This window comes from Pollachius pollachius (assembly GCF_949987615.1).
Source record: "Pollachius pollachius genome assembly, chromosome: 6".
NCBI classification, from domain to species: Eukaryota; Metazoa; Chordata; class Actinopteri; order Gadiformes; family Gadidae; genus Pollachius; species Pollachius pollachius.
Genome location: NC_136939.1, coordinates 17,613,232 through 17,628,227, shown reverse-complemented (window position 1 = coordinate 17,628,227; position 14,996 = coordinate 17,613,232). Strand labels below are relative to the sequence as shown.

General features: G+C 43.5%; 2 protein-coding genes across 2 annotated transcripts; one reads left to right on the top strand and one right to left on the bottom strand.

Moving 5' to 3' along the window:
* The first annotated feature begins 270 nt into the window (after nt 1-270).
* ublcp1 (ubiquitin-like domain containing CTD phosphatase 1) lies at nt 271-6,716 on the top strand. The gene is made up of 11 exons (XM_079738120.1): nt 271-402; nt 661-941; nt 1,105-1,196; nt 1,781-1,866; nt 2,344-2,459; nt 2,843-2,941; nt 3,234-3,271; nt 3,410-3,508; nt 3,747-3,863; nt 4,605-4,732; nt 5,209-6,716. The coding sequence occupies exons 2-11, from the start codon at nt 788-790 to the stop codon at nt 5,234-5,236; spliced, it is 957 nt and encodes a 318-aa protein (XP_079594246.1). The 5' UTR covers nt 271-402; nt 661-787; the 3' UTR covers nt 5,237-6,716.
* Nucleotides 6,717-7,052: 336 nt separating this feature from the next.
* On the bottom strand, nt 7,053-11,345 carry il12bb (interleukin 12B, b). The gene is made up of 9 exons (XM_079737518.1): nt 11,293-11,345; nt 10,913-11,000; nt 10,682-10,783; nt 9,817-9,981; nt 9,328-9,442; nt 8,916-9,085; nt 8,300-8,457; nt 7,423-7,544; nt 7,053-7,230 (listed from the first exon to the last, which is right to left on the bottom strand). Exons 2-9 carry the CDS (start codon nt 10,998-11,000, stop codon nt 7,194-7,196), a joined length of 957 nt encoding a protein of 318 aa, XP_079593644.1. The 5' UTR covers nt 11,293-11,345; the 3' UTR covers nt 7,053-7,193.
* Between the last annotated feature and the right edge of the window lie 3,651 nt (nt 11,346-14,996).

Below are 14,996 nucleotides of genomic sequence, written 5' to 3'. Positions count from 1 at the left end.
ACTATTTGTTATCCTGGAAGACTTAGGGTATTTGTGAGTGATATGTATATGTTGGTTGCATGTTTTCTATGTTTCTGAAGGCCCCAAACATTGCCAAATAAAAATGTCCTAAACCTGCTGTTGAAATATTAAGAGTTAACAACATTGGCGTTACTATTTAAATGTATTAGTGGGAGATCGGATGCATTTTTTATATATACAATAAATGTCTTAACCTAAATACAAGTAACCATGGTAACGGCCTAATATCTCGCGTCACTTCCGGCCAATATCACAACGACCGGAAGTGCAGAGTGTTCATTGAATGAAAGTGAGGAGCAAACTTCATTCGACTTCATCAATTATCGTTGCTGAAGAGCATATTTTAATAGGGAACCTTGATCGTCAAATATATTTTACGAGGTGAGTCAACACAGACTTGAATCCATCGTTTGCTGAAGTTTATTTCAGGGCGGCCAGCACAACTGATTACCTAGCAAGTGTTAGCTATTTCATGCTAAAAATACCAATAATAGGTTTATTTTTGTCTTAGTAAAGGAGTTTGGCCTAATATTCGTTCATATGTAAGCATCTTAGTTTGTTTCTGTTTTCCAAAATTTTAACCTAATACGGCTATCCTTTTGAAACATGATCAATGCCACTTCGTTTGTCTCTTTACAGGGCTGTGTGTATGCACTTGCCATCTGCAACCGGTGAAGTGTATGCGCTGGTCAGCGCATCTTCGTGAGCACACACACACAGCAGCAGTCCACGGGGTGTATGTAGGCACGAGGAGACGCTTGCAGTCATGTCTGTATCGGTGATCATAAAGTGGGGCGGTCAGGAGTACTCCATACGTTCTCTGTCTGAGGAGGATACCATAATGGACCTTAAACAGTCGATTAAGTCCTTGACTGGCGTACTGCCAGAGAGACAGAAGCTCCTGGGTCTCAAGGTGAAAGGTAAACTTCGCCCCCTCAACCCTGACGCCAACCATTATCTCTTTAGGAACTTTGCTGATACCCATTTTGGGGTCTAAATAATTATTCCAAACTTTTAGCTACCTCTCCGTCACTTGAGCTCAACTATTTTAAATGGACTATACATTGACCCTCTCTCCTGAAGGTAAACCAGCAGAGGACGTGGTGAAGCTGGGTTCTTTAAAGCTCAAGCCCAACACCAAGATCATGATGATGGGCACCAGAGAGGAGGGTCTGGTACGTGGAAAGAAGGATTTATAAAAGATTAATACGGGAGTAAATGTGCTGTTGATAAGATTAAGAGCTACATTTTGAGTGTGATTTGTTAAGAGTGCTATTGCCTATTGATGAGTGTATGGCCTCGTCAATAATGAAAACTTTTGATGAGGGAAATGCTCTGTGAGAGTATCACTGCTCCTGGCTCTGCATGAGACCACTTAGCTGTTAGACTTCTACCAAGTCATTTCTGAAAAGTCTTACCTGATTCATTCTGGAAGTCCATCATGAGTGCATGCACTAACCTCACACACACATACACTTACCTTTTAAAGGCTCCATCACATGTGGGTCAATTCAATGTTTTTTGTTGGTTATTTATTTTTTAATATTAGTTAGTTAATCTCTATTCTGCGCTCTCTCTTTACTATTCCCATAACTTTCCTAAAGTAGCTTGAGGGACAAAATGTTTGTATTAGTTTTAGTCAACGAAGGTTTCTCAACCAGTGTTTTTATTTATTATTAACCAGCTACGTAGGTAAACAAAGAAAAAAAATCCTAATCACTTAATGTGTAACCTGATGTGGTTTGTTTTGTTTCTGAAGGAAGAGGTTTTAGCCCCACCTCCAGAAAACGATGATGTGGTCAACGACTTTGACATTGAGGAGGAAGTCATTGAAGTGGAAAACAGGTGTGTGTGTGTGTGTATGTGTGTGTGTGTGTGTGTGTGTGTGTGTGTGTGTGTGTCTATTAGAGGTTCTGTTTACTAAATGCATCAATTACATTTTGATCGAATTAAGGAAATTTCCAACTTGAGCAAATACTATTCTTTATCCAATACAATTGCAATTTTCATTTTCTACTATTCGGTGCGCTTTGGTTGGATAAGGCACTCAATTATAGATGCATGAGCAAATTTGCAGGAATTCTGTTTCTCGGAACAACTGCAATCATTCTCTGCAAGCATACCTGACCAGCAAGTTTATGTAAGAGACAACATATCGCATGGGAAATGCAGTCTTTATTCTGGGAAGCTGTTTTTGTAATCCCCCCTGAAGGGACATGAATACAATCAGTAAAGACAAGCATCAGAGCCCTGAATTACCAAAGAGGATTTACTCCGAACAACTAATGTTTGTCTAGTTAAGAGTCAGCTTTGTGTGTCTAGAGAGGAGAACCTAGCTAAAATCGCCCGGAGAGTGAAGGACTACAAGGTGGAGGAGCTGAACCCTCCCAGAGAAGGCAAGAGACTCCTTGTGTTGGACGTGGACTACACACTGTTTGGTGAGTGACACCTGTCATCTCACTGGTGACCTTTGAACCTTTCTCACCCAGGAGCAGCAGCATTCTGTTGACATGCTAGTGGGGAGCCCTTGTATTGCTGTTATTAGCAGGAGGGTTCTGGGTTCAAACGAGCATATGCAACAACATAGCCCCAGCAAAGCCATCTCTGCTGCACACAGCTTCCCTTTGCAGGCCATCATGTCTTTATCCTTGTTTGACCCCTGCAGCGTGTTAATGAAATGTGCTGGGTGGAGGAAGTGTTCAAGAAAGTGTGCATTGTGTACACTACTTTAATTTATTCATTCTCTGCAGAAGGAGGGCAACCTTTCACTTCCTGCCACCTGGCTGACCGTTGTATTCTGTGTGTGTGGGTGTGGTTGCAGATCATAAGTCCTGCGCTGAGACGGGTCAAGAGCTGATGAGACCTTACCTCCACGAGTTCCTGACGTCTGCCTACGAGGACTACGACATCGTGATCTGGTGTATGGTTCTTGTTTATCTTGCCTCTCTTCTTACCACATCCCTTACCCAGGCTCCCCTTAACTCAGACCAGTGTGCTACTATGAGTGTACTGGGATGGCACTTAGCTTTTAGTTTGGATGATATAGTAGTAGTCAAATATACTCTAAAAGGATTGATGAATTTAAAACCCTATATCCCTTTAACCCCCAATTGTGTACTACAGGCATGTCATTAGTTAGCGAATACCCTGGGCAGTTAATAACGATGTCATGATTTTATTTCCATTCATAAATGGGGTCACACATCCTGCAGCTGCTACAAGTATGAAGTGGATTGATGCCAAAATGAAGGTAAGGACTTTGTTCTGCTTGTATTTAATGAAATGCATTTCTTCACTACTGTGTTATTCAACTTCAGAGTAGTTACTGTGCCTCGCAAGCAGGGAGCAGCAGTGTGAATCAATTGTTTTTTTTGTGTGTTTTGTTAAGGAGCTTGGAGTAATTGACAACCCAAACTACAAGATCACCTTCATGCTGGACAGTGCAGCCATGATCACCGTGCACACACCCAAGAGAGGCGTAGTGGAGGTACACATGCAGACATGCACACACACTTATTCCTCTCTTTTTACACAAGATGGTTTTAGGCAAATAAACTGTTGATGCATAAAAATAAAAAAGCTTCTATCTACCTTATAGTCCTGTAGATGGCTTATCGTCTAGTCCCATCAAAGTCGCTCTTCATTCCTATATATCTGCACAGTTCCTTTACCAGCACAGCACACACACACCTAAAGGAAAGAACTGATCTGAGTGGTTTTGGCAGGTGAAGCCACTGGGCGTGGTTTGGGGCAAGTACGAGGAGCTGTACAGCAGGAAGAACACCATCATGTTCGACGACATCGGACGCAACTTCCTCATGAACCCGCAGAACGGCCTGAAGGTAATCCAGCCTCTCCTTCTGCCCCCGTCCTGGGTGGGGAGAACCGGGGCCCGACCAGAGTCACACCACTATGAATGTTACGGAGTGTGGCTAACCACGCTGTCACAGCACAACTCTGCCTGTGAGAGATTGAATACAATCCAGAGCATGGTCTACAGAATCTAAATAGTATAAGAGAAAACTCGTACTCTTAGCTTTTGGCCCTTTAAGATGCGTACAGGCCTTTCATTCATGAACTCTGGATCGTCTCTGGAAAATCGGGTCCGGGGAGGATCCGGAGTCGCCCATACACACATGCAACACACAGCCGGAGATGGGCTGAACAGACGTGTTCACATATCCTGGAGATACTCCGGATACTCTAGGTGAGGGGTGGCTCCTGGGTTGAGCGTGTAGGAGGAGGAGGATGTGACGCAGGAACTATGCAGCGGTAGTCAGCTTTGTTTACAACACATGGTAGATCGCAGGTGAGGTTTCCAACTCTGTGATGCTGACTCTTTTAGCAGGGATATCAACACCCCCCCCCCCCGGGTATAATCCAGAGAATGTCCGCCTCAGTGCATGTGAGAAAAGGCTGATATCTATTGTGTTGTAGTTGAGCTCAAGATAAACCCTGCACATTATCAAGGTAGTGTGAATTGTAAAGCTAGATCCATTGTGTGTGTGTGTGTGTGTGTGTGTGTGTGTGTGTGTGTGTGTGTGTGTGTGTGTGTGTGTGTGTGTGTGTGTGTGTTTGTGTAGATACGACCCTTCATGAAGGCCCATCTCAACAGAGAGAAGGACAGAGAGCTGTTTAAACTAGCTCAGTACCTGAAGGAGATCGCCAAGCTGGAGGACTTCACCGGACTGAACCACAAACACTGGGAAAGGTAAGCCTACATGTTGACCTAACATCACCTGAAGATTGACGGTGCATGCATTCAGATGAGCTGTTTCCAATAAAAACCTATCTGTATAATGTACAATGTATATACAAACCAAGGCCAAATAGCTTATATAGTATAACCATCGATATGCAGCAAAGTACAATTTTAAAGGTGACACATACAGAACTGTAGAAATTGGCTTCTGACCGTGTTAATTATGACAGCAGGGAGCTCCAGCACCAGCCTGATCCATTTCCAACGCAGTCGTACATTTCAGTTAATCTGAATCTAGCATATAAAGGGCGGAGTGGACCCAGCTAAATGTAGTTGAATGGGATTTGCATAATTCCTCCCACAGTTCGGCTCCCGTCCCCCTGGCTCGCATGACGCTGCGATATTCACCTTTTGTTTGATAGAAATAGAGATTTATTTCATGAAAGATTTTGAAGGATTGACCAAAATGATATTTATGCTCACAGGTACTTGTCCAAGAGGCAGAACCACTGATGACCAGGGAGCGGACACACACACACACACACACACACACACACACACACACACACACACACACACACACACACACACACACACACACACACACACACACACACACACACACACACACACACACACACACACACACACACACACACACACACACACTTGTATAGCACACTCACAGACATGACACCTCACAGGACTGAGATGGGCCTCCTATATTCCTGCTGTTTGTCTCTCTCTGTGTGTTCTTAGACATAATTCATGAGTAATTCCTATCAACGCTTATTACAAAGAGACTAATGTGGGGAGGAGCCTGTAGCCACAGGGGTAGCAGTGGGACTCGAAGGACAGCAGGTGTGTGTAAGTTAAGACAACAGGTACGTGAGCTATGACAACACTAACTGCTTTGTAAACTTATGCAAGCAGCTACACGGTCCTTTATGGGAAAGTAAAGGCTGATAGTTCCTCTTAACAGCTGGATTTCTACACTGGCGTGTGTGCTTGGAACAAGCTCACTGTGTTGTTTCACCAGTAGAAAACAAATCCTATGATTTTATGTGGGTTAGAATAAGCTAGTTATTAACCGATATTTATGTATGCCAACTGCAAACGTATCATCATGAAGCATATCAAAAATAGGTATTGTCGAGTTTCATATAAAGGTGGGCATATAATGTACAAAAATGTACCTATGCATCCATTTTTTTTTTTTTTTTTTCAAAATCAGTTTTTGTGTTGCAGATTGGCCGTTCTTTCAGTCCTATGGTTTACATTAGTCCGTGATGGGTTTGTTCAAGTATTAAAGCGAACTGCACCGCTTGACCTACAAACGCACAGCAACCAACATGTGTGTGTGTGTGTGTGTGTGTGTGTGTATGTGTGTGTGTGTGTGTGTGTGTGTGTGTGTGGTTTAAAGGACAAGGCTGGAGTTGCCATAATGCTTTCCTCCTGCTTTAAAACCAAGTCTGTCTTGCAATTTTCAAAAAGACTTATTTTGGACTTCTTTGTATTGTCAAGAGGAACATGTGTAAAAAGACATCATCACCATCACAGAGACGCAGTGCTGCTTTTGGCAGCAGGATCCATCGTTTCCCTGAAATCGTCTTCATTCTCTGCCTCGGTCACCTTTTACCCGGGTGTTTAGGGGAAGAGATGCTGGCAAACCAGAGCACTGAGGTCACCAACACACACACACACAAGCTTGCTGCGTGAGCAGGCACAAAGCAGTGTCTCTTTTGAACATTTCAATTTCAATATGTCCTTTGAAATATCAGACTCATCCGTTAATCAGCTTGTGTTTGTACATATATGTATGTATATGTATGTATAAACGCATTTGCATCACTAATAGGTCCTAGTAAGGGGTGTGCAGGGGCAGCCCAGTATACGTTTAACCATGTGTGAGATGAGTGTTACATCCTGTGTCACTAAGATAGTTGAACCTCTTGGATTCACACCAATGTAAGAGCTGCTTTTTATTTTCAGTTTTTTTCTGCCTCTTTGTGTATCTCTGATCCTTGTTTTGGCTGTAAATACAAAAATAAATTTTTGTACTAAAACCAAATCAAGTGCATGTGCTTGGACTATACGTAATACAATTGTCATTAGTTTATTTGTTAATTGTGTAGTTACATAATCACATATACACCAAAGATTGTCTAATTTTGATTTGATTAATTTCGATTTTTGTATTCTCCTTGCTTTGAGTTTCAAACTGAATTATAATGTGCATGAGTCAAGTTTGTTCTCTTATTGTTATTTTGTGCCGCATTCAAGTAAAGAAAGGTTGAAACTTAACAAATTATCCATAGTTCAGTTTTAATAACACATTTTAAAACTTTTATAACACAGTGAAAACAGCAATCATAAATACTTAACACATTTACAGGAAGTACAATTTATGTCAATGGTTTCAGTTAATTTCTTTGAATACTCTATCTGCACCAATTGTGTTGTGGTTCCTTCACATGCGTTCAGTTGATTGATTGCTTCCCACAGCCCTTCAAGCCAAAGAAGAAACGTTAGTTAGGACTCTTCATCATTCTTCATCATGCTGTCCTTCATTCTGTGGTAACTGAAACGTGACTACACAGTAACTACCTCCCTGTCATAGTTGTAACTATAGTGAGTTGTAAGGAGTGAGCTCAACTAAACAGTCGGGTTCCAGTTGTGTTCAGTGAAAAAATACTTACAGCTCAGACCACAGTCCCCATGGGGCGCCTGTGAACTTGTCCTGCGCCCGAACGCAGAACACATACTTCATAGGTTTCTTCTTGCTAATGGGAAAGCTTTTATCGTCAAAGATTTGGGCTCCCTGGGGGGAGAGAGAGATAGAGAGAGAAGAGATGGATGACCACATCTTATTATTTCACCATAAGTTATATCATAGGGATGACGGAAAGGACGAGATTGTGGGTGCAAGCGGTCGAAAGGGGTGCAGGGTGGCTGGTGTCTCCCTTAGGGATAGGGTGAGAAGTTCAGCCATCCGTGAGGAACTCGGATTAGAGCCGCTGCTCCTCTGCTTAGAAAGGAGTGGGTTGAGGTGGTTCAGGCATCTGGTAAGGATGCCCACCGGGCGCATCCCTTGGAAGTGGGGAGGAGACCTCGGGGAAGACCCGGGACTAGGTGAGGAGATTATATCTCAAAACTGGCCTGGGAACGCCTCTGGATCCCCCCCGTCAGAGCTGGTCAATGTGGGCCGGGACAGGGAAGTCTAGGGCCCCCCTGCTAGAACAGCTGCCCCCGCGACCCAACCCCCGGATAAGAGGTTTTGAAGATGAGGATGAGGAAGTTATGTCACCATTCTGAAAATGCTGTGTGTAATTTTTCTTGTGTGGTGACAACTTGTGTAAAAGGGCTGGCTGACCTCTGCATGGTATTATGTTAATTGTTTCCTGACCATGATATAAATCATATCGATGCTGGCGTCATGTGGGCCACGGTGTCGCTTTATTAGAGCAAGCTAGTGAAGAGGAGTGTTGTCCCCGGGCCCTGGTCCATATGGAGCAGGCCCCTGTGTGGAGGGCCCCCTGTGGGGAGGGCCTCTGGGACCCAGTGCAGCGGCCCTACCTCTTTAATAGCGGGGTCCTGGCAGCTGGCGTTGTGTGGGACCCGCTTCACCTCGAACTGCAATTGGTAGAAGGAGCCGGGCTTCTCCCAGAACTCAGGCTCCCCCCAGAGGAACCTCTCCCCCTCCACCCGGAGGTTGGTGACACGCCCGGGACTCACTGGGGGAGGAGGGGGGCAGAGGTTCATTTAAAGGGTGGTCCTGGTGAGAGCAGGTGAGTGAATTGTTTTGGACCACATAATTTCTAAAAAATAAAAATAATCATTGCTTCCCAGCTTGAAGGAATATATATATATATAAACATGAACATATAGAGTATATATTTATATATACTCTATATGTATACATATATATATATATATATATATATTGATGGTTGATGGTTTATGTTTCTTTCTTTGTCTCCCTTCCTCTTTATTGTTGAAGGTGCAAAGAAAGTAGAACTGAACAGACAGTCCCAAGGATATACGATTCAAATTGAGAAAGTCAGAAAGTACAGAAATCAAACTACTCAGTCAGACATATTGAAATGAAGTCCCAAACACCCCCATGCCACGTCTGAAAAGAAAAGGCTGTGGCCCTGGAGAAACCCTCCCCTACGTCCGGACGAGGGCCTACCGATTTCTCTCAGGAAGAACGCCCTAGAGTACTTCTCCAGCCGGGCGTTGTTGTAGATGTAGACGCTGAAATTGATGAAATGGCGTTCCTCTTGACTCATGCAGCTTCTCTCATTGCACCGAACTCCTGAACTGTCAGCTTCCACCTCGCAGGCCATCGCAGTCGAGTTACTGGATTGGAGATTCAATGTTATGTTAGTTATGTTAGTTATGTTACTGGAAAGCAATTATTGAGTGTGTGTGCATGTGTGTGTCTGTGTCTGTACGTGCAGGCGTACATGTGTGTGTGCCTGTGTGTCTGGGTGTGTCTGCGTGTGTGTGCATGTGTGTGTGCATGGGGGTACGTGTGTGTGTGTGTGTGCGGTGTACGTGTGTGTGTGTGCGGTGTACGTGTGTGTGTGTAGGTCCCTCACCGCTCTGCCTTCACCATCAGCACAGCGGCGTTCCCACGTGTCTTGATCCAGCTGCAGCTGAAGGAGCCATTGTAGTTGTGTGCTGAACACAGGATGTGCTGAGGAGCACTGCTCTCTGCAGAACGACACACCAAACACTAGTGTTAGTTCACTGAAGAAGGTCACGGCTGATTCCCTGTGATGTCCTGGCAGCATCTTTGTGGGATTGAGCCATTTGGGAGACATGACTGTTTGACATCTCCAATCATCTGTCCATGCACACCTGACTTGACCAACCAGCCGGTCTCACTACCCTCCTCCAACCCCCCTCCCTCCCTCTCCCCAAGCCTCCCACAACCTCCCTCCCTCTCTGCCTTCTCTCCCTGCCTCCTAATCTCCCTCCCACCCTTCCTCCCTTTCCCTCTCCCTTCCCCACACTCCCTCCCCCTCTTCCTTCTCTCCCTGCCTCCTACCCTACCACCCTCCCTCCCCCCCCCCAGCCTCCCTCACCTGACTTTTCCAGCAGGACGGTCTGGTTGTCGGGGTTTAGCTGCACCAGGACCAGGGTGTGGTTCAGGTAGCTTCCGTCGCGGCGCAGGTGGCAGGAGAAGTTCCCTACCAACATCTCCTCCACCGTGACCGTCACCTGGTTCCCCACAAGCTTGGTGCTCCGGCCTGTGGACACACCCAGAGAGGCCGCTGATGTGAATCATGGGTTCAGGAATGGCAGCCAATGTTACGCTCAGAGGGAGGGTCGGAGGACATTTTAGGAGTACAATTATATTAATTAGACAGCATCAATTCTGTTCTTCTAATTGTACTAGTACAATTAGAATATTTTGTGTCAAGAGGCCACCACAAACTTTTGTTTTATCACTTTATTTTTTCATCATCTACTGAGCCTACATCAGAAGCTTGATTATCATGTTTTAGTGAATGTTCATGATAATGTTGTAGTAGGCTAAACAAATGAAGGTAGCAGCCTGCTCTAAATCAGCCTATATATTGAACATGATGGGCGTGGACATTAAATGACTGCTTGTACAATGAAACAGAGCTGTGGTTATTAGGCTACTCTAACCCTTTATTTTGTAGGTTTAAATTGAAGTAGCCTTTTGACGAAGCATTACATTTTGATCAGACTCATTAAGTGAGTAACAGGTTGAATGATTTGACAAAACAGTGAGTTAACGCTGTTCATCGTGTCAAGAACAGGTAGCTGCCTTGAGCAGGAGAGCAGTCAGACACTAACAGGGCGCAGGCGGAGGATGAAGAGGGGGAAGATGAGGAGGAGGAGGAGGAGGAGGAGGATGAGGAGAAGGATGAGAAGGAGTAGGAGGAGGAGAAGGAGGATGAGGATTTGGACTAGTTGTACCATCTTCCCTCCAAACCACGTCCTGGTCCTTGTAGGCTTCGCCACAGACCAGCGGGACATGGGAGTCATTGCGTGGACCTTGGGGCACTCTCAGAACCAGCACTGAAACCACACGGAGAGAATGTTATGGGGGAGAGAGGGAGAGATAAACAGAGACAGAGAGTGAGAGACAGAAAAGAGAGGGATAGAGAGAGAGAGAGAGAGAGAGAGAGAGAAAAAACACATACAGACCTTTATCCATTGGGCTGTAGATTTCCTCTTCACAGCTGACACAGTGTGAAGCCACACACACAACCATAAGGGCTAAAAGACCTCTCATCTGTAAATCAGAAGTAAACAACTTTAAGGACATGTATCTATCCATTGTACATATGTATCAATATCAATCAGTCTGTCTAATTACCATTAACACTAACACTAAAGTATTTCACCCTCCACATAATGAACGAGTGAACACATTAATTACCAATTTTCCAGTCTATTTAGGTAGAATGAGTGTTAATCATATCCCTATAAATAATGTTAATATAATTTAATTTAATGATTATAAAAGTCTGTATTAAAAGGCTGACTAGATTTGACATAGCATGAGTAAAATTAGTCCATCTTACCTTGATAGCGTGAATTGAATAATAAGATAATATACTGTCTGACTACAGTAAAATGAAATGGTGAAGTCAGTGTTGCAAGGCAGTATTTATGTGCACTAAAAGCAGAACGCTAAAACTTCCCCTAACCTCCAAGCAGAACTGCCCTTTCTGTGTGTTGTGTAGGGCAATGTGTAAGTTCACTGTGGTGAATTTAAAACTGTTTTATCATTTATCATTGATTTTGTTTTAGTAAATCATTATTTATTTCAATTTTGTGTAGAACCTTTTAGCTTTAGTTGCTAATTATTATTTGATAATTCACCTGTTTGACAATATACATGTTTACTTCCTGTGCCAAAATAATTGTTTAGAATTGAATATTTATGCTGCACATAAACAGTAAAAATCTAACTAATTTCATAACTAAGCAAGACTTTATTGTGTTAAGAGGTTTCCCATTTAAAATCTCTAAATTAGTTATCGATAAACAATAATAATAGTTTGCATTAGACACAATGCAGTTGAATGTCCACATTAAGAACGAGGTCAGGCCTGAATGTATCTGAGGTCAATGCCAGCCCTTCTCTGGATGGGATGTCAGATCAGGGGTTCCAAACAGGGGGTATGCGTACCCCAGGTGGGGAGGTTCTGAGAGGTACTATGAGCCACCTTGAAATGATAAAATATTTATAGTTGTTGCGTTATTCGATAATAAATATATTTTGATTGTTGCTGATCAGACATTCAGAGCAGAAATAAGAGTGCTCTGACGCCCTGTCAGCATTGATTGGTCACACTGGTAGGAGACTATACTGTGTTGTCTGGTGGGGGTCACAATTCTTGTTCCAAGTTACATGAAACTATTTCCTCATTTTTCTTTCAACATAACTATAGCCAGTTTAGGTCGAACACTGACCCTAAAATAAAACGGCATTTCCGCTCCTTCGCTGGAAATGAAACAGAAATAAAATTAATTCCATGAGAAAAATTGTTGGAGGTTGACGGGATGAGACGGACAAGAGAAGTGAAAGATCATTTAAAATAGAGGCTGCGTGTTGGACAGGTAGCGCAGCGACAGAATGAACCGCATATCTCAGGACCGCTGGTTAGGGTCCCTTACACGGATGTGAAAGTGACTATTGTCACTTTCTATGAACACAGACAGGAGTCAATGGATTTACGACAAGCGAACCATGTACCGGTTTCATCCAAAGTGAACAACCTTTTGTTAAGCATTGTCTAGCCTCTACTTCCCCTGGTACGTGATAACCTTTGGTCAACTACACATCTCCCAGCTAACACGTCTATGTGCTCTAATCATGCCACAAAAGGAGACAGATCACTCGCACTCCCACACAATCTCTGTCACGCTCTCTGTTGGGAAGAGGTCGTCACATTGGTGTGCAAGTGTGATTCAAAGAAGTTCCCTAAGTCAGTATCTATCTATATGTCACTACTAGGCCTGTCGCGATAAACAATATATCAAATAATTGCGCGATAAATTAAAATGACCGATAATTTTTTGCCGGCCGCAATAATTTCCATTCGCCCTCTTTTTTGAAATCATTGCTTTATTGCCCTTATCTGAGAAGAAATCTATGCCATAAACAGAAATATTATAGGCCTTTAATTACACGGGTCTTCTCAATGCCGTGGAACGCTCCGTTCACTTGCATGGGTAGTAGTCCGGTAACTTGTCAACCCCAGCGTCTTCGGTTGCTAAGCGACGTCAACGTCTTCGGCGGACTATTTCTCTGCTTAACAACATTACGAATGCTGCTAACAAATAATTTGTAAAAAGCCACACCATGTGAAGTTTTTTTTTTCGTTTTGGCAAGTAGCCGTGTAATAAGCGGGATAATGTATAGAACGTCGCCGGTCATTATCGAAAATAAGCCTTATTTTCCCGATAATGACCGGCGTTCTATACATTATATATATTTATATATATTTATATATATTTAGCAGAGTAGGCCTAAGTAACAAATGTAGGGTTGAAATCGGGCTCGGGCTCATAATGGCACAACGAGTAAACCCCCTCGAGAATTTTTTGTTAAAATAGATTTTATTTTATTATTTTATTTAATTTATTGTTTTTGGTTTTTTTGTTAATTTATTCTGGATATTTTAAATGTCTTCCAGACGTCCAGTTCCAGTGTTCTTTAAAAATAAAAGTTTATTTATCTTCGAAAGGGTGTACTGCATTATTATGCCATTATCATTATATTAGTTGAAAAACGGCAATATTATCGCTTATCCAATAATTTCTGGAGCAATTATTCACCCAGAAAAAATTGTTATCGTGACAGGCCTAGTCACTACATGTGTCACAACGGCAATGTTTGTGAGGGTAGAGAAGATCAGGTGAAAGTGCTCGTCAGGAACCTTCTTCTGGCTGTCGACTCAAGGAGAAGGCGACTTCAGGAGCTGAAGGCCCACTTGGGGTTTGCATGTATTGCTTGTACGCCAGATCGTTTTCACGTTATAAATCAGCAGAAATGCCTGACCACCCCGAGTCCTACGCCTATGTTGGTTCATACTCACATCAACGTAACTCATGTGATCCTCATCCTCAGGACGGACCTCAAAGGGAAGCATCGCCAAACGAGGCTGACTTCGTGACCTTGAACCTCTGAACGTCTCCGTGGTCCACTCTGATAAAGATCATTTACACATTCTTAACTTCTAAACACTTGTATGTACTGAGAATGGATTTTTATGACAGACAAGCCATTAAAGTAGAAACAATGGGCAATTTAATTAAAAACATTGTATTTCATCAAAATATGAAGCTGTGTTCCTCCATTCATCGCGTTACCCCATTGGCAGAAAGTGACTCGATACTGAGCAACCCCCCACTCAGTAAACATCCATGCAACCCCCCCTCCCCCCCGTGTAGTTTTGTTGAGTATAGAGTTTTTCTCAGCTGAGCTTCTGCAAGATTACTAAATCAAAAGACTAAATGTAATGAGCCTTTTTTTTTGTGTGAGAAGATGAACTTTTCCTATAAGTGTACGTCGTTCTCCATTCGGTAAAGCCCCCGTATGATATCAGCATGCTGGGGAGATCCCGGGGACAGAGAGGTCTGGGTGCTCTGGTGTTTCTGTGGACAGGTGAGAGTTCCCCAGTGGGGTCCACGCTGCTCTACAACATCATTGATCGGATGCAGGGAGAAAGGGGTGGAAAAGGAAGGACTCCTGAAACGAGTCAAGCTGGGTCAGAAGGCCATCGCGCTGTGTAAGGGTCAAGCTCTTCCCTCTCGTCAGTCTGGGCCTGGATTGGGAATTAACTAAAAACGCATTCCAACTCTCGATATCAGAGTCCTGCTACACTCCGGCCAGCTGTTATAATGCTTATAATTGGAGCGTGAAGGACGAGACAACACAGACATTGCTAAAAAATAAAAAAAACAGCCTCTGAACTGCAACCCCGAAAGTTCAGTTATATCCATATTCCATTTGATTTTTTTTTTTGGTTTCCACAGGAACAGTCTCAAAATACGTAGAAAAGAATAGTTTGAATACCATTGTGTAAAACCAGGACAGGGCAGGTCCACGTGACTTCATCTCAGGCTGAACGCCCCCAACACACACACAGCATGACGGAGCACCGAAACACACGCTTCATAGAGGATCTCGACCACCCCACCTCTCCTCCACCCCTAACCCCGAACTCTCCTCCACCCTCCCCCCCCACCTCCCCTCCACCCTGCACCCCGTCTCTCC